Consider the following 24,487-nt stretch of genomic DNA (forward strand, 5'->3'; position numbering starts at 1 on the left):
GTTCTGCGTTGGTCCTGAGCAGGGAGCCTGCTTCTCTCTCTTTCTTTGCTGCTCCCTTTGCTTACACTCTCTCTTTCTGTCCAATAAATAAAATCATTTTTTCTTTTAAAGAGCTACTTTATCCCTGTGTACTTCCATTCCAGGAAATAATTGGCTCCTTGATTAACCGGGAAGATGTCTTATTAAAATAATCCCATTCTCTGGCACCTCCCCTAGAGACTTTCAATCATGTGGTACTCAAAATCTATCTGTTGAGTGAAGGATAGGATGATGGCTTTACGAAGAAGAGTCAAAGGTGAAACGCAGGGGTCCTTACCTATTGTGCCACAAAATCACTCAAAGTAGGTCACAAAGGTTGGAACATTTCATCATTCATTTTTATTTTTTAGGTATCTATACTGTCACTGTAAGAAATGTCATACAGGATATCCAGCCGAGCTATTCACATGCTCCATGTAGAGTAGGGTTAACCTTGATGAAGGTTAAGTAAAAGGTAAGGGGTCTAATGCAATGTCATTAAATAGTGAGTAGTTACAGGAACAGCTAGGAACTTGGCAGAGTCTGCTGGTATCTCTAGTACTACATTCCCCTTTCTTTCTTTCTTTTCTTTTTTTTTTTTTAAGATTTTTATTTATTTATGAAAAAAGGCAGAGTGAGCAAGAGAAAGAAGAGAGCCCCAGAGCAGGGGTGAGGGGAAGAGGCAGAGGGACACGCAGACTCCCTTCTCAGCATGCCATGTGTTGATGACATGTGGGAGTCCATCCCAGAGCCCTGAGATCATGATCTGAGCTTAAGGCAGATGCTTAACCAACCTAGCCACCCAGGTGCCCCCGCCTTTTTCAGTAGTGAGGGACCCTGTATTTTTAACTGGGCCATTGGCCACCTTCCTTGAAGATTCCCTACAATTTTGTATAGCCGTGTGAGTAGCAGGAACCTATGAAGACTTTCAATAGGCTGCAGATGATAACAAGTAGCTTACAGACATGATTCCTCAGCACATTCAAGTGTGCGTTAAACTTTGTCACAGAGAATGTAAGCTTTCTTTCTAGGAGCCATTTATGAAAGTTGTAACATATCACTCTGCAGAGTGTACTGCAGTGAATTAGCACAAAGGAGAAATCAAAACCGCTCTACACTCTTATTACAAAACAGTAACTCTAGGAATCAACAACCACAGAACAAATGCAAAATCCAAAGTTTTGGATCTTGGTCAAAGACAAAAGTAAACTAGCCCTTGCATATTGCTACAGGATAACAATAACACATGATCAGTGAGTCATGTGCTCCAAACAGTGCTTTACAGGGACTCACTTACTTCATCTTTAAAATGATGCTTTGAAGTGAATATTATGCATAGAGCCCATTTTACAAAAGAGAAAACGGGGTTTAAGAAATCTTTCCAAATTCACACGTTAGATAGTAAGGTTAGAGTTTGAATAATGTTCATTGTACTCAACAGCCTTTGATGATAAACCTTACATTATTCAGTGTATTCAGTGTCTTCATCATAAGTGCTGATGCAAATATTAGTCTTCAAAAATTCCCGGGATGCTGATGCCAAAAGTGTTCTTAGAGGAATATTCAGTACTTTGGTTATTTGACAAGAAAAATATCAGGGGTGCTGGGTGGCTCAGTCCATCAAAAATCTGACCTTGGCTCAGGTCATGATCTCAGGGTCTCGGAATGGAACCCCACATTAGGCTCTGTACTCGGTGGGGAATCGGCTTGTCCTTCTGTCCCCAACCCCCATTCTCTCTCTCTCTCTCTCTCTCTCTCTCTCTCTCTCCACAAAATAAATAATCTTTTAAAAAAGAAAAAGCAAAAAGAAAATTTTCAAATACATGAACCCAATATTTTACTTTAGAATGTCTTCAAGGTTATATACATGAATATAAAGAAAGCTGATCTGGGGAATTAATAAAATCAATCAGTAAGTAAGAAAAATAGAATGAAATGATAAGTATATCTAAGAGGAGTTCCTTTAAAGTGGCTGGTTAAACAAATAGAATTTGGCCAATAGTGACTTGAGAAAATCATGCATCTACAGATACACATGAATGAGAAATTATTGTTATTATATATTTTGAAGAAACTTTATGAAGTATACATTATAAAATACTTTGCAAAAACGACTTCCTGTCTATCCTAATGAAATTGAAAACATCTGTGAAATGTGTCATTTTGTAGAAAAAATAGAATTTATTAGGATGTACTTACAAATAGGTGGGACAGCTGATAAACCCACATCTGTCAGATTCCCTGTTTGCAATCTGTTTGGATACATACCTAGGATTGGAATTGCTGGGTCACGTGGTAATTCCATGTTAACTTTGGAATCACTGAACTGTTTTCCACAGCAGCTGCCCGAATTCACATGCCCACTAGCTATCCCACTAGCAGCCAAATGGATTCCATATTTCCCACATCCTGCCCTCACTTCATTAAAAAAACTATTATGATAGCCATCCTATTAGGTGTGAAGTGGGTTTGATGTGCATTTCTCTGATGACTAATAATGCTGAGTATCTGTTCTTGGGTTTCCTGGACATTTGTACATCCTTTTTGGAGAAATGTCTATTCCAATCCTTTGCCCAATTTTTAAAATTGCATTGTAAACATTTCTGTTGTTGCATTGCAGGACTTCTTTTATATTCTGTATAGTAAACCCTTGTCAGAGAAATGATTTACATTTATCTGTGGGCTCTCTTTTCACCTTCTTGATGTCTCATTGATGTGGACTGAGGCTACAGTGATTTGAAGGCCTGGTGAACTAAAAAATCAGAAGTTCTTATTGGTGGCAGGAGGGCGGTGATGAGGACAGAATCTATACTTTCCAGATACGGATTGATGCTTGTGTCCAATTTAACCAGCTCTCCCCTCTAAGGGTAGTTGAGCTCCACTGGCATCTGGGTTACATGTGCATTTTCAGATAAAAATCCTAGAGTCCAATAAAGTTCTGTGTTTGTCTCTGAATTTCTGGTGCCAACTGACAAGTAGTACACATTGTTTCATTGCTCCCTCTATGTTGAGGCAATGGTTTCTAGCATGGTTTCCTGGGCCAAGGAAAAGTTGAGGGCAAGAACTCCATTAATGTTCCCACTCAGTGTCCATGTTAATACTTTCACTTCCCAGAGCTGTTATGTTAAGACTTCCTCTCCAATCCCTGCTTCAAGGTCCTCCAGCCCACCTATAGAACTGGCTGATCTTAGTTAAGAATGGCGCATGCAGGGTTCTGCTAGCATTTTTCCTTTTACTCATTTAGCACGCTGGTCTTTTTGATCCAGTGACTATCTTACCAGGTTTCAACAGGAGCCTGGTACCCTCCCCTCATTAAAATACAAATACAGGGATGCCTGGGTGGCTCAGTAGGTTAAGAGTCTGCCTTCAGCCCAGGGCATGATCTCCAAGTCCTGGGATCAAGCCCTGTGTTGGCCTTCCAGCTCAGCAGGGAGTCTGCTCTCTCTCTCTCTCTCTCTCACTCACTCTCTCTCTCTCTCTCTCTCTCCCTCTGTCTGTTCCTCCCCAAAACTAGTCCTCACTCTCTCTCTCTCTCAAACACATAAATAAAAATAAAATACGAACACAGATTGCTACTACTTTTTTTATATTCCTTTGATCATACGCCAGTGTTTGACTAACATGTCTATCCAGCAGAACTCTTTGCTAACTTTTTGAAATGCAGGGGATACTGTAGTTTGCTTGTGTTAGACTAAGTCAGAGATAGCCTTGTTGTTTGGAACTCATAACTCAGGGATAGTGCTCCCAACTCACCCTTCATTACAAGAGTAATGAACTGTTGATCCAAATTGAGTATCTGTGATTATTTGCACCATGCCATTGATGGGTTCTGGGGGAGTTCCACATGATTTTCCTGTGAGAAAGAAGCAGAGTTTGGGACTAGGTGTAGAGTTCAATTTACTTTTGTTTTTAAGTTTCAGCCTGGAGTGTAGCATACTGAACAGCCTGTCTAGGCTGATTGTGCCACAGGTTTGACCACTTTGAAGACATTCGCCGTCCAAGCCCAGAATCAAGCAGCTAGAGAGCACTGCTTTTTAAAGGACTACTCCTGAATCACCCGATAGAATTCATTTATGGATAAAGAATAGTTTTCTCATCCCATCAGCCTCCATCAGAGGCCTTGAAATTTGGGATTTCCCCTCCATCTTGCTTTGTCAGACACCATTCCCTGTGTCCTACATACTTTTCTTTTGTGTCCCTATTTCATTCTAATCCTGGTATTAGCCATCAAAGGCAAACACCGGGGAATGGAAATTTTGCCTGTGATTCCTTTTTTTTAAATTATTTTTTTAATTTATATTTTAGGTGATTAACATACAGTGCAATATTGGTTTCTGGAGTAGGATTCAGTGATTCTTCGCTTACATACAACAGCCAGTGCTCATCATAACAAGTGCCCCCTTAGTACCCATCATGTCCATTGCACACCCACCTCCCTCCGTCAATCCTTGGCTTGTTCTCTGTCATTAAGTTTCTTGTGGCTTGTTTCCCTCTCTGCTTTTTCTCTTTTCCTTATTCCCATATGTTCATCTGTTTTGTTTCTTAAATTCCACATGTGGTACTTGTCTTTCTCTGACTGACTTATTTCACTTAACATTTAACACACTAGCCCCATCTATATCTTTGCAAAAGGCAAGATTTCATTCTTTTTGATGCCTGACTAATATTCCATTATTTATATACATATATGTATATGTAGGTACCATGTCTTCTTTATCCATTCATCAGTCTGTGGAAATTTAGGCTTTCTATAATTTGGCTATTATTGATAATGCTGCTATACATATTGGGGTGCATTTGCCCCTTTGAATTAGTATTTTTGTATCCTTTCAGTAAATACCTAGTAGTGCAATTGCTGGGTCATAGGATAGTTCTATTTTTTTTTTTTTTTGTGATTCCTTTTGTGAGAGACATTCCTGCAAAATAAATGTCGAGTCAAGTTGTGGAGACTCCAGGCAAGAAGAAAGGCTGACCTGTAAGTCTACACTCAATTCACATATCTTGGACAAACTTCAACATCTTGCCTGCAAAAGGTGAACGTATTATATCGGATCCCACAGATGCATTGACGTACATGAATTAGCTCCCAGGATGGTGTTACTCACGTCTACAGATATCTTTGGCACTCGACCAGACCAAGTTTTCTAAACAGGTGATAGAAAACGTATTCTCAGAATACCCAGGCAGACATTTATAATTCAAAGACGTCCCAATTGGAAACTCAGACTCATTGATCGCGGTCGCAGGCTTGGCAAACGGAAACTCCTCTGGAGCTTTACAGTAACCTGGAGAGCAAAACCACAGGAATTCCAGAGTGAGCAGAGAGACTTCCACCCTACCTCCTCATGCTTTCCAAAGAACTGGTAGATGGGCTCACAGGAACAGAGACTTAAAATAATAACAAGCTCTTCTTCCCCATCAAGTTACCTTAGGATGGGGCTTTCCAACAGCATCTACTCATCAGGAAATTTTTGCTACTTGGAAGACTATTCCCTTTCAGGCCTTTTTGTTCTTGTGTTACCAAAGTAGAATTTTAGCTAATGGTTTCATGTGTCAGGCCTATCAGACTGCCTGCGTGTAGAGTTAACCGTTCCTATCCACCTTTATTGGTGTTAAGGAACACGTGGTTTTACCTTCTCTTTCCATTTATTCCTCCTGACGTCACTGTGAGTGTGTCCACCGTAAACAGTCTCCCTGGCTGAAAATAGCAGTCACTACTTGTAGTGGGTTGAATGATGACCATCCCCCCAAAGTATATCCATTCAGTACCTCACAATGGAAACCTGGAATAAGGGTCTTTTCAGGTATAATTAAGGTAACAATCTCAAGATGTGATCATTTTTGAAAGGTATATTTTCTTTTGAACTGAAAGGTATTTAAAAATCATTTATTTCCTTGGCAAATTCTATTTAAAATTGATATTTGTAATGCTTTTGTCATATATATATATATATATATATATATATATATATATATATATATTAGCTTTTCTTTCTCTGGATTACTTGTGCTTACTGTTTTAGGAGAAGCTTTAAATAGTGTGATTTAGAGAATAAAATTTCTAAGGAAAAATGAAAAAAGAAAAAAAGATGAGATGGATCTTCCTAGATTACCAGAGTGGGATATAAATCCAATGACTGGTGGTGTCTATAAGAGAAAGGACAGGGACATTTGCGACATAGGGACAAGGAGAGAAGGCATGTGAAGACAGGGGCAGGGATTGGAGTGCTGTGTACAAGGCAAGAAATGCCAGGAACCACCAGATGCTGAGAGAGGGAAAGAAGGATTCTCCTCTAGAGTCACTGGAGGGAGTGCAGTCACTGGAGGGAGTGCAGTCAACTGCTTGATTCCAGACTTCAAGTCCCCAGATGTGCGAAAAAATACATTTCTGTTGTTGTAAGCCATCTAGTGTGTGGTAACTTGTATGGCAGCCCTAGGAAAATAAGATACCACTCTTCTCCTTCTGATGCTAAGTCACATCTATTTAAGGACAAGGACAAAACAGACTAATCCACCAGGCAGCTTCATCTAAAAAACTATGTCTTTTTTATGAGAGGGTGTATTGTGTACCGCATTGTTTGAACAGAGCCTATACTCAGCCACCTCCTTTATTTTGGAGGAGTTTGCTTCCATTTGCCCATTCAATCAGTAAGCATGGCCCGTGGCCTAGGTAACTGCATTTAAAGAAATCTCATTGGATTCTATAAGGATTCTAAAAAACCACCCAGCTGGAAGAGGAGGGAGAGCAAAGAAAGGTTAAATGCCTTTCAGCATGTGTTGCCTTTTGTCATTGGGTTCCTTCTTTCTCGCATGCAGTATTCTAAGTCTGGTGCCACATCCCCAGCATACTTCTGCTTCTGTCTTGGAAAGGCCCCCAGTCAGGCCTCAAGAACCAGGTAAGGTAACCTCCAGTCCTCAGGAAGAAACAGACTCTTCCTTTTTGTAACTCTTTCCTTGAGCTGATCTTTCCTTGCTTCTAACTCTCAGGATGGAAAAGTTCAAGGACAAAGATTAAGGTGGGGCCCAGAAGCCAGCTGACAAATGGGCATACTTTGAGTGTGGGTCCTAAGCTACAAAGGTAGAGTTACTTAGTGGATTCAGTATAGAACTAGTTAAAGCCTTAGCTAAATAATATCCACATTTCCAGTTTTAGCCTTTGCATGCCCACGAACTAGAGGGAAGTGTATCAGTTATCCTAGCTTTGGTTAGTGCTCATAGCCAGCTGTTCTCATGTCCTCTCCATGAATACATTTTTCTTCTAGATTTATACACGGTGTTTACTACCTACCTCTCACCTTTCCCTCTCTCCTCTCACCCCAGTCTGCTCACCACTGCACCAAAGAAGAGTTCTTCACATCTTATTATTCACACCCTCTTGGTACTTTGGAAACATCTGTTTCCACTATGGCATGGAACTTAGACACTTGATCTTATGAAAATGCTGAACTCACAAACAGACACCATAATCTTATAAAAATAGGAAGGATCACGGCCAGATGTTCTGAATCGATTTGGCGTACGTGGGTACTGACCAGCAGGACCAACAAGTACACAGTGAGGGGCAGGGCCGCTCCAAATCCCATTCCCTTGATTGTCACTGGTGCAGAAGATTGTGCTCTCCCCAATGAGTTTGAAGATCATCCCTCTGGTTGGGTGGTGGTCACACGTGTAAGTAATTTCTTTTCCATAGGGAATGCGTCCCCAAGAAGTTCCAGTGTGGTGCCCGTTAAGGATAGATGGAGGATTTGGACAGAAGATTTCTGGAAAAAAATACAAGTGTTTAAGGTTACATTAAAATGTTTATATTTTGATCTGAGTTTTCCACAATTATGGGATGCTGTGACTGTGTTGCCACTTAAATATTTAAACTCTGAAGGATAATATAAATCACAAAGTAAATATATTAGGGCTTTGCTGAGATGCTTCTGAATGAAATGACACTGAAATCAGAGTCCAGATCTCTTTGGAGAGTTAAAGCTTCTGGATAATTGAGAGCTCATTCTTTAAAATAGAATAAAATCTTCTTAACTCCATTGAGAAGAAAATTATCCATTAATTCTACAGGAATTTTTTTGAGGATCTACTCTATATCAAGTACTATTTCAAGTACAAGATAGACAAAATCTTTTTTTTTTTTTTTTGACAAAATCTTTTGACATCAAGGATCCTCACTCCAGAGAAGTCTTTCAAAATATATTATACACTTACTATTCGTCTACCAGTGACTTAATCTTTCCTTGATGACTTGCGGCTCTTATGCTCAAAAACAAAATGAATGGTTATAGTAATGTCATCACAATGAGTGAAACATCCCAGTGCTCATATGCATGCTTTGGAAGATGCAGAAATATTATGACTTTTGAGATATTTATTGGTTTTTACAGGGATTTTTTTTTCTCACTGAAAAGATACACATTTCTTCCTTTGAGTGTAACTATCTAGAGAAGCTTCTTTCCCCTCTGATTTGATCTGTATTTGGGAAGAGGCTACAATACCTTGAAAGAATTATGAATAAACTAATCAAAGTGGAATAGCTTAACCAATGTTTATACTCTAGTAAGTGATTTTAGGTGCACTTAGGTTCGTGGGAGAATTTTTTCTTTGTTTCTTGCATACCTCATAACTATATTCCAGGGTAGTTATGATTTTCAAATGGCTGACTTCCAGATATGAAGGATGGAATTATCAAGTTTCATTATATAAATCAGTACAAAATTTTCAAACAACTCTAGAGTAAAATATACATTTGAAAAAATTCTATTAGAAACATATATTTTTCAAAGTTATGATCAAAGATGAAGCAGTATCCTGTTTGATTTAATGAAGAAATAAATAAACAGATTGCATATATTAGTAGTGTTTCTGTTAACACATTATATTTCTGTCCTCTTAAAAATGAATATAAACAACAGGAATACAAAGTCTTAGTCTGTCTTGTTTACCGGTGTATTCCTAATGTCTAATTATTTTATTGCATTACCCTGGTTTTTTCTTAATAACATTTGATATTATTTGAAATAGTCTATTTAAAATCGTGTTTGCTTGTTATTTTTAAAGATTTATTTATTTTTTTTTTAGAGAGAAAGAGAGCACAAACGTGGTGGGGGGCAGAGGGAGAAGGAAAGAAAATCTCAAGCAGACTCCGAGCTCAGTGCAGAGCCTGATGTGGGGCTCGATCCCATGATCCTGAGATCAGGAGCTGAGCCAAAACCAAGAGTCTGACACTTAACTCACTTTGCCACCCGGATGCCCCTGTTTTTTTTGTTTTTTTGTTTTTTTGCCTTTCCTTCTACACACGAACATAAACAACATGAAAACAGAGTCCTAGTCTGTCTTGTTTACAGGTGTATTCCCAGTGTCTAGAAGACTGAAGACTTCTGAAGACTTTTGAAGACTCAAAAAATTTTGTTGAAAGAATGAGGCTAGCAATGAATAGATGATCGAGGGAAGGATAGAAATGTTGAAGTGGAACTCACATTTTTGACAGGAAAAATGTTTCAGGATCTCCATTTCCCTCTATCTATGAAGTATTTCTCTCAACTTGTAGCACACATTATGCTTATAAACATTTATAGGATGATACCCAAAACATATGGTGCTCAGATTTATCTCCCCTGGAAACAATCTTTGCAACAAAGGAATGTTTTGATCAAAAGTGAAGTTAAACAAAGGGGCAAGTATTAGATAATTTTATAAGCAAAACACAGTAGACAAACAAAACAAGAAGGGAGGTGCAGACCTGAACATACATTCCTTGTACTCACGTTCACACACAGGAACACTGTTATTCCAAAGGCTTTCCGTTCCAACCAAGACACAGTAACTAGCAGAACTCCCCTGTAAGCGGAACCTGAGGAGCAAAAGCAGTAGTGACCGGGTGAGCCCACCATTTCTCTCTCCCCTTTGCAGAAATACAGTTGAATGCCTATGTTAAAGCCCAGGTGACAAAGCCCAGCTCACTTGCTTTCTCAGTGGATAGAGGCTCCAAGATCAAAACATTTGGAAAGATTGACGTTTCCAATGAGGACAGAGCAATAACAACTGTCTCCGGTTTTCAACCTTTAGGAGGTCACCTGTCCCGCCTGCCCTCCGACAGCTCCCTGTTTGTCTCTATAAGGAACTCTGTTCTCTAAGGCAAACCATAGCATTTTCCTCTTTTCATGGAACCAGGGGGAAAAGAACTCCCCGATTCAAGTAAATCAGAAAACATGAAGAAAAACATCAGAGACTACTGTTTTTTTTTGTTTTTTGCCAACACATTCAGAATGTTCCTGAATGACACCTGCAGCATATCCACATTATCAATGGGTAAAACCACATTATCTAGGAAACATAAGAAAAGGTGAGAAGAGAGGATTCTCTGGAGGACCATCCTCCTTAAACATCTGGCTTATTGTCAGCCCAGTGGCTGCTTGTATTGCCTCCAGGTCTCTGTTGGGTGACAGATGCCTGCCAGGCATCCCTGGAATATATTGAGAACACTTGCTCCATCGTCCATGCTTTCTGCCTGTCAATGGTGTTGGAACATAATACCAAGATCATTTAGATTCCCATAATTGGTTAATGACATCACTTGAAACATGAGCATCCGTCTTCATGCTCCTTCAACACAGCCTGATTCTAATTAGATGATATATAATTAGATTTTAAAATACTCCTATTTACTCTTTCACTCCAATTCCAAATTCCACTGTGGATTGGTTTAAATTTTTCTTGACAAATTCTCACATGTTACTTATCAATGACTTTCTTTTATATACCAACCTTTTTTTTTTAACAACCCCTCTGCAATATTTATCTCCTCATGCCTCCAGGTCACTCCAGGTCTCCTCATGCCTCCAGGTCACTTTTTATTCATTCATGTAATGTTTAGATATTCAAGATCTGTTGTCAGACCTGCTGCTCATTATATTTATCAAGTTTCCTTTTTAAGCATCTGTTCATGGTTCTGTCTGGCTCCTACCATCCTTCCCAGTCAGGGTTTCAGATATTAGTCCTCTTGGGAACTTCTTTTCTGTTAGGCAGCTTGCTTTTTGGATAGATTCCCCACCTCCCACCCCCCACCCCATTGCCCCTGGTGTCAGCATATCGGCATCAAGCCCTGAGACTCTTGTCTCTAGGCCGGGTCACACTCACCCCTCATCACACACGAAGGACACTTTTGCCCCAAGTTGAAGACTAATTGGAAAGAGCACATGACCATTAGGGAGTTGGTCCAGGAAGTCAGCACATGATTTCCCTAGGAAAATAGCAACAACGGCAACAAACAGAAGTAAGACTACCATGTGAGGAACAAAAAGACTGGCCTGCAAACAAGTGAAAGTGAAAGTGTAGGCACCTTCACATCTTGGGGCTGCTGGGCTCCAGTCTCCCTGGGGTGTACAGCGCACAGAAGCAGCCCCTTGGAGCTCATAGCCAGGCTCACAGCTGTAGAACACTTCCTGTCCGGGGGCAAAACTGTCCTTGTTCCTTGCGCTGTGCTTACCGTGGAAAATTTCTGGAGGTGCCTGACATGCTGCGGAAAGAACAGGGGCAAAGTATCAGTCAGTTAGGGGAAATGTCTTTTGCTAAACTCTTACCCTTACCAGGAGGTAGGACCTCATCCTTAGAGGAGTTCAAGTGTAACAAAGGAAATCAAATGATACTCCCGCCCCCACCCCCCCACCCTGTTACTGCTATAGAAGTGAAGCATATGGCAGAGATGTAGCCAAAGATCTCACAGCTAGTAAGAGGCAGATGATTAGAACTGAGTTCTTCCCAGCACAAGGTAAAATGCATTCCCAGAGAAGGGAGCCCTTTCTCTAGTGTTGGCTATTCAACATGGAATTATCAGCCCTATTGTAAAGGAGCGCTATGAAGCAGAGCTGAGATGATGCATTTAAAGTGCTTATTGTACAGCTGATTAGAAAGTCCACTTCAGCTTTCAGTATATTTGAGAGAGACTGAGCTGGTGTTTTGCTCTGAGAATTGCTCAATACGAGATTCCCTTTCAAAATGAAGGCGCATATGCATAAGTGCACACACCTATACAAGCCTACACGCTTTCTTAATTTCATGCTTCATCTCCCCAGATTGCCTCACACCGCTCACCATGCATCCTTCTTCTGGAACAAACACTGATCGGGATCCTGATCCTCTCTGACAACTCATGCCTTTTGTAGATCCCTTCAAAGCCTCAGTCGGACTCACCCCTAGTGCAGCTTGGCAACTCCGGCCCCCATTTGTTTTGGCGTTGGCAATACACGTTGGAGGGTCCTTCCATGACAAAGCCAGGCTTACAGATAAACCTCACAGTTTCATATAAGAAAAATAAACTTTTGTTCTCAGATATCCTTATAGCATTTTCAATGTCTGGAGGTGTGCATCTATTAAGTACAATGCACTGAGGGGGAAGGTCACTCCACGTGCCAACTCGATTGTCTTCGCTGGTACAATATATTGATGGGTTGCCCACAAGCTCATACAGCTTTTCCCCTCTATGTCCAGTATTGCAGCGATAGGTCACCACGGTTGCATATGGAAAATATTCTCTGTTGGTGCTAAGGAAATCTCCATTGGCAATATCCGGGGGTGGCTCACAATGAATAGCTGGGAAAAGAGACTGCAACTTAAATCATAGTGAATTAAAAAAACTAGTAAGAGTCATCCAATGAGTATAACTATTTTTACATTTGCTATTTGTTTTAATCTTGGATAACATATAGATACATTTTTACAAAGCTGTAATTTAGGTGGGCATAATAGCATGCTTTCTGCCTTTCCTACTTACACTATTTCCTATAAGCATATGCATTTAAAAAAAACCCCACATACTTTCAATTTTAAATAGCTCTTTGATCATATTATTATTATACCATAGTTTACACAGTTTTCCCCTACTCCTTTCCACTGGCCTTAATTTCCATTTTTGTTATTAGCTCAGTATAGCTTAAAGAAAATAAAAAGACCCTTGCTAAAAGAAAAAAATGGAAGAGGAAACAACCCAGATACACAAGAGTAGGAAATATAATTCAAATATATTTGCATATGTATAAGAAAATTATATGAAACTGCCCAAATGTTAAACATTTTGAAAATCTAAGTGATATAAATAGAAATATAAATTACCAATATTCATTCAAGAAAATATAGAAAGCTAGAATGGAGAAGAAACTTGTAACAATAGAAAAAATATTTTATATAAAAGTTCTATCAAGTTACTTTCAGGTAATACATACTTCCAAACGTAATTTCAAATGTCTCGCAAAATGTAAAAGACAGAAAACTTACCAACTCATTTTATCAAGCCTAAGTTTGATATCACAACACGATACCCATGTAGAAGTGATCATATATTAGTCCACAAAACACCCTCCATACATTTGAACATGTAGAAGTAGGACATAGTACATTGTATTACTGTAATACCATATAACTAAAACTAAGCAACTTTATCAAAAACTCCCAAACAGGGCAGCCCAGGTGGCTCAGCGGTTTAGCACCGCCTTCAGCCCAGGGCATGATCCTGGAGACCCAGGATCGAGTCCCATGTTGAGCTCCCTGCATGGAGCCTGCTTCTCCCTCTGCCTGTGTCTCTGCCTCTCTCTCTCTGTGTCTCTCATGAATAAATAAATCAAATCTTTACAAAAAACAAAACAAAACAAAACAAAACAAAAAACTTCAAAACACTTGTAATTGAAAATAAAATTTCTTGGGGCTCCTGAGTGACTCAGGTAGTTAAGAATCCAACTCTTGGTTTCCGCTTGGGTCATGATCTCAGGGGCCTGGGACAGAGCCCCACATTGTGCTCTGTGCACAGTGGGAAGTCTGCTTGAGGATTCTATCTCCCTTTCCACATGCCCTTCCCCCACTCACTCTCTCTTTCTTTAAAAATAAATAAATACATCTTTTAAAAAATAAGTAAAAATAAAAATTCTTAAGGAGGCTTCTCCTTCTGGTAAGGGTAATCTTAATAATTCAAATCCAACATCACCCTCCTTCCATTTTCTCCCCCCAAGAAAGACTAGAAATGCTAGATAAAATATAAAATATATCTGTGAATGCACCAGAAAGTTAATAAACTAATGAAGCATCACTGGACTATGATCTGATAGAAGATAAAAATCTAGGTGAGAGTCAGGCATTTGGATTGCTCTTCTGCTGGAAGGTTGGCTGAATTGAGAAGGGGCATCTGAATGGTGAGTAGACTTTTGATAGTTTGATGGAGTCAAGGAACAAAAAATGGAGTCCAGGTGCTGCAAAAGTGGAAGCCTTGGTAACACCTTCTGATGTATGCTGGGACCTCGAAGCAATAGGCCCTGGGGCTTAAGATTATTGGAGTTGTTCCTCAAGCACTGTAGGTGGCCCAGAAAAAAAAAGTTTCTGAAATTGAATGAAAATGGTCCCAGATTGCTAGTGTCCCCAGGTTTCTGAAGAAATTGCAACAAAAATCCTTCCTGAAGAAGGTTGATTATCTAAGATCTTGAATTTATTTCCACAGAAAGGTTTTCAAATATAATTCCTGACATACAATCAAGGTTCACCCATTACTGAAAGAGAAAAAATAACATGAAGAAGAGCCAGCATAATCACTGACAACAGAAACTGAACCATTAGGACCCCAGATGTTGGAGTTTTTACTCACAGATTTAAAATAATTACGTTTATCTATTTGAGGATGAAATATATAAAACTTGAACTGTTGGTAAGAACTAGAAGCAAAAACAACAGGGCAAATTTTGAAGGGAACCAAATACAAGTTTTTATAGTTGTAAAATACAATTATTGAAATGAAGAATCTGATAGAATTAACAGCCAGTAAGACACGGTTAAATAAAAATCAGTGAATTGGAAGCTAGGACAGAAGGAAATATCCAGAATAAAACACAGAGAGACAAAAGGATCAAAATATGACAAAAAGAATAATAGACTTATAGGATAGAGGGATGAGGCCTACCACATGTTTAAATGAATTCCCACAATGAAAGGAGAAAGATATTAGAGCAGGAACATTTGAAGTAATGACTCAGAATTTTCCAAAACTGATGAAAGACATCATTGAACCACAGATTCAAGAATCCATACAAACTCAAGCAATACAAATATTAAAAAAATCTTTAGCTTGACACATCATAGTAGTATTGTAAAAAAAAAAAAAAATCAAGAGCAATTACCTTTAAAGGCAGCCAGAAAATAGAGATGATAACTCTTAAAGAAACCATACTTAGAAAGATATTTAAAGAACTTATTGTCAGAAGACCTACACTACAAAAATGCTAAAAGATAATTTTTTAGATTGAAGGAAAATAGTGTCATAAAGAACTGATAGAACAGCAATACGGAGGAAACATAACTGAAAGAGTATGTTTAAGTATAAATAAATACTGTTTTTATAAAAACAATAATGTCTTGTGAGATATATGTAAAAGTACAAAAATTAACACAGTGAAGGAGAAACAGGACATGATCATCTTGATAGATACACAGTGATAAATTAGAGTATAAATTCACAATTAATCTTTTCTCAAGTTAGGAATAAAAGTGTATTTCCTTAATCTGATAAAGAATATCTCCCCCAAACCTTCAGTAAACACTATGCTTTATAATGACTATTAAAAACTTAATATCATCTCTTCCATTCAACATTGTATTGGAGGTTCTAGCCAATGCAGTAAAGCAAGAGAAATTAATAATAATAAAAAAAATACGAGAAAGGAAAGGATTAAAACAAAGGATAATTATTCACCAGTGAATGATTATTGATGCAGCTTATCCAAAAGAATATACAGATACACTATTGCATTTATAAGTAAATTTAGCAAGATTGCTGGGTCCAAGTTCAAGTGATTGCATGTTTAAGAAACAATTAGGAAATGTTACATTTTCCAATGTCTATGATGTAAATCGGCAAATATTATTGAAAGAAATTGAAGAAGATTTAAATAATGGAGAAATATATCATGTCCGTAAATTTAAAACTCAAATATGTGAATATGTTAATGGTCCACAAATTGATTTACTGAGTCAAGAAAGTCAATACAAATTCCAGTAGGATTCTTTTTGTGGAAACTGACAAGCTGATTCTAAATTTTATCTCAAAATGCAAAGGGCCAAGAATTACCAAGTAAATTTTGGAAGAACTGCATGGTTAGGAGATATGCCACCAGATATCAACTCTTAATATAATGCTATAGTAATGAAAATAGTGTGATAAATAAACCAGAGGAACAGAACCTCTCTGAAATGTCACCTGATTTATGGTATTATACTATTGCATTGTGATATACAAAAAATGGTTTTTTAAGTAAATGATATTAGACGAATCACTTATCCATTAGGAAAAAAAACAAACAAAATAAGCAAACAAATTTCTTGACCACACTCCACACCATACAAAAGTAAACCTGAGATACATCACAGACTTAACTTGGAAGATAAAATTATGGGCAAAGATTTCTTACGTAGAACACAAAGTAGTGACCAGAAAGGGTAGACTTAGTAAGTCTTATTAAAAGACACTATTAAAATGTATATTTTCTATCATCAAAAAACATCATTAAGGAAGCAAGAAGATGAGTTTTAGCCTGGAAGAAAATATTTGTGTTACATTTATTGGAAAATCTGAGAATGTATAAAGAATTTCTACAAAACAATAAAAGAGATAAACCAGCACCCAGGAGCCCAGAAATTATAAAATATTATGACCAAGTTGAGTTATTCCAAAAAGGTAAAATTGGAATTCAAAATCAGTTTGCCTTTGAAAAAGTAATTAAAACAATTCATTACAGGGACACCTGGGTGGCTCAGCGGTTGAGCGTATGCCTTCAGCTCAGGTTGTGATCCTGGGTCCGGGGATCAAGTCCTGCCTTGGGCTCCCTGACAGGAACCTGCTTCTCCCTCTGCCTATGTCTCTGCTGCTCTCTCTGTGTCTCTCATGAATGAATGAATGAATGAATGAATAAAATCTTAAAAAAACCCAATTCATTATATTAAGAGAGCTATGAAGAAACAATATGATTATTTCAATATATGTAGCCAAAGTACCTGAAGAACTTCAACATGATTTAATGATAAAAAATTCTTAGCAATGAGGAATATTAGGAAATTTCCTTTATCTGAAAATGGGTATCTACAAAAAGCCTATAGCAAACAATAGAAATATTTCAATCTTTCCCTTTGAGATGGAGAACAAGACAAGGATACCTTCTATCCCCATCAATGTTAAATATTTTAGTGGTGGTCCTAGGTAATATATGAAGGAAATAGAAATAGAGAAAGAGATGGAGGAAGGAAGGAAGGAAGGAAGGAAGGAAGGAAGGAAGGAAGGAAGGCAGGAAGGAAGGAAGGAAGGGAGGCAGGCAGGAAAGAAGGTAGGGAGGGAAGGAAGAAAGAGTTGATTGGTTGCTTCTTTCTAAGTGCACTGGAGAATTTAAGAGAAAGAAAATACTTTAAATTCCTGCTCAAGGTCTGGCTCTGAAAGCTTCTATTATCTGCCCTAAAAGAAACACATGCACTCTGTAGCCACAGAGCCAAGATTTCTGAAGAACAAATCCAACATCTAATCCTGTGGCTGGATTCCAAGGTAAATTGAATTCACAGCTTAACAGGGTCTCTTATGTTAAAGTTTGAGCATTGATTGGGAGAAAGAGGACTCTAAAAATTGAGATGGAAAAAAAAATTGAGATGGAGCTAAGTGGGCAGAGTCTAAGGAAGCTGAATACCTTGAACCTGGAAATTCTGCTGAGCTTTCTTTGCTAGAAGCAGCAGCCTCTCCTCCCCTGTCTGAGGAGGTAAGCCTCCCCTTGTGCAAAGAAACTCTGATCATCTCTCCTGAGGTAGCTGCCCTGATAGGGTTGCCAAAAAGAATACAGGATATCCAGTTAAATTTGAATTTCAAATTTAAATTAAAAAAAAACAATGAAAAATTTCTAAGTATATCCCAAGCATTTCAAGGTACATATTTAGAATGCAAAAATATCTGTGGCTTACCTGAAATTCAACTTTAACTGGATATCTTGTATTTTTATTTACTAAATCTTGCAACCCAAATTTCAGGGACTTCTGATCTTCCTCAGGACCTACCCTTGCTACTACACATTAATTCTGGTCCTTTAACCTGTTCTAAATCCTGGTAGACTTGGAAGTGGAGTTAGGAGGTGTTGTGGGAGGGAGTACAAATTATGACCTGCAAGAAGGCACACACACACACAAAAAGAATTAAGATTGTGAATTCAATGTTGTTAGAGCATGACTTAGATTAAATGAAGCTGAAATACAAGAACTTTCTTAGTGTACCCTTGAAGAAGAAATCCTATGGCTTTGGGATTTAGGAATGCCATAATGGACTTATGTGAGCCCCCTGTTTGTCCACTTCCTATGTGCAGGTGTGGGGGGCGGGTGTTGCAAGAGAGACTTTTTATCCTTTCACCCAGGGCTTTGAGAAATACATTTCATGCAGAATTTTCAATATCCTTGAAAAACTCTGTGATGGTTATTCTCTGTAGGCCGGGAATGACATTGGGAACTTTGTTATTGAGCTTGGTTTCCTAAATTCAATGGAGACAGAAGACCTCAGGATGGCAGAAGCCAAGTGGCAGCACTTAATATCCGGAGACAACTGAAACAGAAATCGGAATAATTTGCCTGCAGAGATCTTTGTCCCTGGCTAATTGTTGTGGAGCTTCTAAAACTGAAATAGATGAAGAGTGGAGTAAAGTATTATTTGTTGGGTAAAAGCAAAAGAGATCTAGGTCTGACATGAATCACTCAAAACAAAACAAAACAAAAAAAAGTTATGGTTTTTTTGTCAACCAGCTCCCAGACTTGAGAGCCCATTGATAGACCTAGAGCAGCTCAGATAAATAGGAGACAGGATCTTCTTGAGAAAGCATGCTGCTACACAGCCAAAACGTGTACCAGAAGTTTCCTCCCACCTCCACTAAGGAGCTTTGAAGCCATTCACCAAAGTTTAGATATAGGAAAAGTTACAGAATTAGAATAGAAATAGAAAATGAAATAGAAATGAAAATCTAGGAGTAGATATAGGTGTATTATTTTTGAATAAAGAGATCTACCAAGATTACTGTTTTGTCATCTGATTTTTTCACATAAAAATATATAATTAACATCTTTGTATGTCATTAATTGCTTCTCCGTGACATCAATTTTTATTTTAGCTGAATAACATTCCAGCGTATGGATGTATTTCTTCTCCTTCTCTTCCTCCTCCTCCTCCTCCTTCTTCTTCAGTAGGCTCTGCACCCGGTGTGGAGCCCAACATGGGGTTGCAACTCACTGCCTTGAGATCAAGAGCTGAGCTGAGATCAAGAGTCAGATGCTTAACTGACTAAGCCACCCAGGTGCTCCTGGATGTATTTCTTCTAATTATGTATGGCTATATTTTATGTTTTATGTTTCTTAAGGAATTCTCTAAAATCATTTCTAACACGACTTTCTTTCTATCCAAATCATAGCTTGAAACATTTAGGTTACTTTAACCTTTTTTCTCTTATAAAGAATGAGGCAATGAAAAGTTTATAGTGGACTTCTAGTAAAAATTTGTGTTTATTTTCCAAGTATAAATTCTAAGAAACGGGTCAAAATATATGCCCATTTTGAGGCTTATAATACATGGTGCCTTTCAAGAGGTTTTGTGGAACTCTAAGTATGTGAAAGTGTTGATTCATTCACAGCTTCACCAACCTTGGAGAGGTTAAAAAAAAAAAACTTTACTAATTTGCCAAGTAGAATGATTGTTATACTGGGGGTGGCAAATCAACATAATTCTGAATTAACTGAAGTAAAAATAAAATTTGAAGGCTTTTATGAATTTGAGTTCCTAGATTCAGGGATCCCTGGGTGGCTCAGCAGTTTAGTGCCTGCCTTTGGCTCAGGGCGGTGTGAACCTGTGGTCCCAGGATCGAGTCCCACGTCAGGCTCCCTGCATAGAGCCTGCTTCTCTCTCTCCTGTGCCTCTGCCTCTCTCTCTTTCTGTGTGTGTATCTCATGAATAAATAAATAAAATCTTTTAAAAAAATAAGTTCCTAGATTCAGAAAAGGCACAAGATAAGGAAAAACTTAAGGAAGCAGTTACCAGAAACCCCATAGCTATTGAGGGATAGAATGCACAAAAGCAATTCAATTAAGATTTTTATAACTTTAGGGGGAAACTTAGAATCTCTTGGTGAAGGTAAATAGGAAAGAATATTTCAACTTACTTACTCTCACAAATAGGTGGATCATCATCCCAGACGACAGTATTATCTGAGATGATGCATGAAATAGAGGAATGACCAATAAGTTGGTATCTAGAGGGAAAGAAGAATGAATGTTATTTTCCCACTTAAATTGCAACTTGCAAGAGATTGCAATCTTGGAGAATTCAGAAGAACAATTTCCATTTGTCATAGTACTATCACTTTTCCAAATTTAATGTCTTTATTTGGACTTAAATTTTTCTTCATGGCTTTTAAACTAACTGGGCTCTCTCTTTCTATATTACTTTGAGCCATGTCTTTGTATCAACCTAAATTATTTAAGATTCATCAAGCTAGAACCAAAGCAAATCCAAGTAGAATAAAAAAGTTGAACTCTGATTTCACATTTAAAATGTTAAAGGTAGAAATTCTGACTTAGTATGCCACAAACTGTTCAAGGTGTACCATAAAACTTGGAAAATTTAAGTTTCCCCCATTGATGATGTCTTGAAAAACTATAGTAGAATATTAAAACCAGGATACTGACATAGTATGATCCACCAATTTTATTCATATTTCCTGTTTGGTTTGTACTAATTTGTGACTAATTTGTGTAAGTATGTATGTGTGCGTTTGGATATTTACATCTATTCAATTTTTTATACAGACTATTTTTAAGAGGAGTTTCAGGTTCACAGTAATATTGACCAGGAGATACAGAGATTTATGATATACTCCCTTTCCCTACACATGCATACTTTCCCATGTTATCAACAGCCCCCACCAGAGTGGTACAATTGGTTGCAACTGATGAACCTGCACTGACACATCGTTATCATCTTTAGTACACAGTTTATATTAGGGCTCACTCTTGGCGTTGTACATTCTGTGGCTTTGGACAAATATATAATGACATGTATCTACCATTACAGAATCACACAGAGTAGTTTTACTGCCCTAAAAATCTTCCATATTCACCTCTCCCTCCTCCCAACCTCTCGAAACTATTGATCTTTTTATTCCATATTCTCTTTTCCAGAATGCTACTTACCTGGAATCATAGACTATTTAGATTTTTCAGACTGGATTCTTTCACTTAGTGATCCAGTTCCTCTACATCTAAGCCAGCATTTGGTGTTTTCACTAGTTTGTATTTTAGCCATTCAGATATGTATGTAGTATTGTTCCATTGTTGTTGTATTTTGCATTTTCCTAATGACTAATGAAGCTGAATATCTTTTCATGTACTTTCCATCTACATATTCTCTTCAGTGAAATGTCTGTTCATGTCCATACTGGGTTCAGTACTGTGCCTTTAAATTTATGTCCTGAAACCTCAGAATCTGACTTTATTTGGAAATAAGGTCTTGGCAGATATAATGGAGTTAAGATGATGTCATACTGGATTAGCATGGGCCCTAATTCAATGACTGGTGTCCTTAGAAGAAGGAAACTTGGACAAAGAGAAAGAGGGAAGACAATATTAGCAAAGCCATGTGAGAACAGAGGCAGAGATAGGAGTGATGTGTTTATAGCTAAGTGATACCAAGGGCTGCTGGTAATAGACCACATATTTGGTCACAAATGAGGTCTCAACAGGTAACAAAAGATTGAGTTCCTGCACATTTTCAGAATATAGTGTTTTGAAACTTGAACTCAATCACAAGGGAAAATTTGGAAGGAACTCAAATACTTGGAGGTTAAAGAGCATCCTACTAAAGAATGAATGGGTCACCCAGGAAACTAAAGAATGATTCAAAAGATTCAAATGAAAATGAAAACATAACTATTCAAAAGGTTTGAGATGCAACAAAGGTTGGTCCTAAAAGGGAAGTACATAGCATTACAAGCCTTTTTCAAAATAGAAAAGTCTCAAATACACAAGCGAAACTTACACCTAAATGAGTTAGAGAAAGAACAGCAAATAGAGCCTAAACCAGGTAGGAAAAAAGAAATAATAAAGATTAGAGCAGCACTCAATGAAATAGAAACCAAAAGAATAGTAAAACAGATCAATGAACTAGAAGTTGTTTCTTTGAAAGAATTAATAAGGTTGATAAACCCCTAGCCAGACTTATCAAAAAGAAAAAGAAAGGACCCAAATTAATAAAATCATGAATGAAAGAGGAGAGATGACCAACACCAAGGAAATACAATTTTAAGAACATATTATGAGCCACTATATGCCAACAAATTAGGCAATCTAGAAGGAAGGGATGGATTCCTCGAAACCTACAAATTACCAAAACTGAAACAGGAAGTAGAAAACCTGAACAGACCAATAACCAGTGAGGAAATTGAAGCAGTCATCAAAAACCTCCCAACAAACAAAAGTCCTGGGCCAGATGACTTCCTAGGGAAATTCTACCAAACATTTAAAGAAGACATAATACCTACTCTACTAAAGCTGTTTCAGAAGATAGAAATGGAAGGAATACTTCCAAACTCATTCTATGAGGCCAGCATTACCTTGATCCCAAAACCAGGCAAAGACCTCACCGAAAAGGAGAATTACAGACTAATATCCCTGATGAATATGGATGCAAAAATTCTCACCAAGACACTAGCCAATAGGGTCCAACAGTACATTAAAAGGATTATTCACCGTCATGGTGAATTGGTGGGATTTATTCCTGGGCTGCAGGGGTGGTTCAACATCTGCAAATCAATCAATATAACATATCGCATTAATAAAAGGAAGGATAAGAACTTTATGATCCTCTTAATACATGCAGAAAAAGCATTCAGCAAAGTACAACATCCTTTCTTGATTAAATCTCACAGTGGGGATGCCTGGGTGGCTTAGCGGTTGAGCATCCACCTTCGGCTCAGGGCATGATCCCTGGCCCAGGGATCGAGTCCCACATCAAGCTCCCTGCATGAAGCCTGCTTCTCCCTCTGCCTATGTCTCTGCCTCTCTATTTCTTGTGTGTCTGTCATGAATAAATAAATAAATACTTAAAAAAAAACTCCTCATAGTGTAGGGACAGAGGGAACATACGTCAGTATCATAAAAGCCATCTATGAAAAGCCCACAATGGATATCATTCTCAATGGGAAAAAACAGAGCTTTTCTCCTAAGGTCAGGAATATGACAGGGTTGTCCACTATCACCACTGTTGTTCAATATAGTTCTAGAAGTCCTAGCCTCAGCAACTAGACAATGGAAAGATATAAAAGGCATTCAAATTGGCAAAGAAAAAAAGAAAAAAAAAAACAAATTGGCAAAGAAGTCAAACTCTCACTCTTCCCAGATGACATGATACTCTAGGTGGAAAACACAAAAGACTCTGCCACAAAATTGCAGGAATTCAGCAACCTGGCAGGATAAAAAAAATCAGTGCACAGGAATCACTTGCATTTCTGTATACTAACAATGATACAGAAGAAAGGGAAAATGAGTCAATCCCATTTACAATTGCACCCAAAACCATAAGATATCAAGGAATAAACCTAACCAAAGAGGTAAAGGGTCTGTACTCTAAAAACTACAGAACACTTATGGAAGAAATTGAGAGAGACACAAAGAGATGGAAAAATATTTCATGCTCATGGATTGGAAGAATAAATATTGTTAAAATATCTATGCTGCCCAGAGTAATTTACACATTCAATACAATCTCTATCAAAATACCATTGACATTTTTCACAGAGTTGGAACAAATAGTCCTAAAGTTTGTGTGGAACCAGAAAAGACCCAGAATAGCCAGACAAATATTGAAAAAGAAAACCAAAATGGGTGGCATCTCAATGCTAGACTTCCAAGCTCTATTACAAAGCTGTGATCATCAAGACAGTACAGCACTGGCACCAAAACAGACACATAGATCAATGGAACAGATTACAGAACCCAGAAATGGACCCTCAACTTTATGGTCAACTCATCTTTGACAAAGCAGTAAAGAATATCCAATGGACAAAAGACAGTCTCTTCAACAAATCATGTTGGGAAAATTGGACATCCATATGCAGAAGAATGAAACGGGATCATTTCCTTACACTATACACAAAAATAGATCCAAAATAGATGAAAGACTTAAATGTGAGACAGGAATTCATCAATATCCTAGAAGAGAACATAAGCAGCAACCTCTACAAGCTTGGCCACAGCAACTGCTTGCTATATATGTCTCAAAGGCAAGGGAAACAAGACCAAAATGAACTATTGGGACTTCATCAAGATAAAAAGCTTCTGCACAACAAAGGAAGCAGTCAACAAAACTAAAAGGCAACCTACAGAACGGGAGAAGATATTTGCAAATGATGTATCAGATAAAGGGCTAGTATCCAAGATC

The 24,487-nt window shown here is 38.0% G+C and overlaps 2 protein-coding genes across 18 annotated transcripts in view; one reads left to right on the forward strand and one right to left on the reverse strand.

Annotated features, from left to right (window-relative positions):
* LOC144316412 (uncharacterized) overlaps nt 1-19,144 on the forward strand; it is a 96,207-nt gene extending 77,063 nt beyond the window's left edge. For 12 of the 15 annotated variants that reach the window (XM_077902278.1, XM_077902279.1, XM_077902284.1 and 9 more), the window contains 2 exons: nt 6,835-6,914; nt 7,339-8,868. In XM_077902278.1, the coding sequence (XP_077758404.1) occupies nt 6,835-6,914; nt 7,339-7,438 (180 nt within the window). In that variant the 3' untranslated portion in view covers nt 7,439-8,868. Of the gene's footprint in view, nt 1-6,834; nt 6,915-7,338; nt 8,869-12,089 lie in introns of those variants that run through there. The other 3 variants (XM_077902289.1, XM_077902287.1, XM_077902288.1) reach the window with 3 other exon arrangements.
* LOC144316409 (complement receptor type 1-like) overlaps nt 1-24,487 on the reverse strand; it is a 65,287-nt gene that overhangs the window by 23,078 nt on the left and 17,722 nt on the right. For 2 of the 3 annotated variants that reach the window (XR_013382366.1, XM_077902265.1), the window contains exons 4-11: nt 20,218-20,303; nt 12,208-12,606; nt 11,357-11,533; nt 11,155-11,257; nt 9,783-9,868; nt 7,551-7,778; nt 5,124-5,303; nt 3,772-3,871 (exon numbers count right to left, since the gene is read on the reverse strand). Coding sequence is in view for 2 of the 3 variants with exons in the window: in XM_077902265.1 (XP_077758391.1) it covers nt 3,772-3,871; nt 5,124-5,303; nt 7,551-7,778; nt 9,783-9,868; nt 11,155-11,257; nt 11,357-11,533; nt 12,208-12,606; nt 20,218-20,303 (1,359 nt within the window). In the remaining variant the exon portion in view is untranslated. Of the gene's footprint in view, nt 1-3,771; nt 3,872-5,123; nt 5,304-7,550; nt 7,779-9,782; nt 9,869-11,154; nt 11,258-11,356; nt 11,534-12,207; nt 12,607-20,213; nt 20,304-24,487 lie in introns of all 3 variants that reach the window. The other variant, XM_077902266.1, reaches the window with a different exon arrangement.

The sequence above is a fragment of the Canis aureus genome, chromosome 6 (assembly GCF_053574225.1).
Source record: "Canis aureus isolate CA01 chromosome 6, VMU_Caureus_v.1.0, whole genome shotgun sequence".
Classification (NCBI taxonomy): domain Eukaryota; kingdom Metazoa; phylum Chordata; class Mammalia; order Carnivora; family Canidae; genus Canis; species Canis aureus.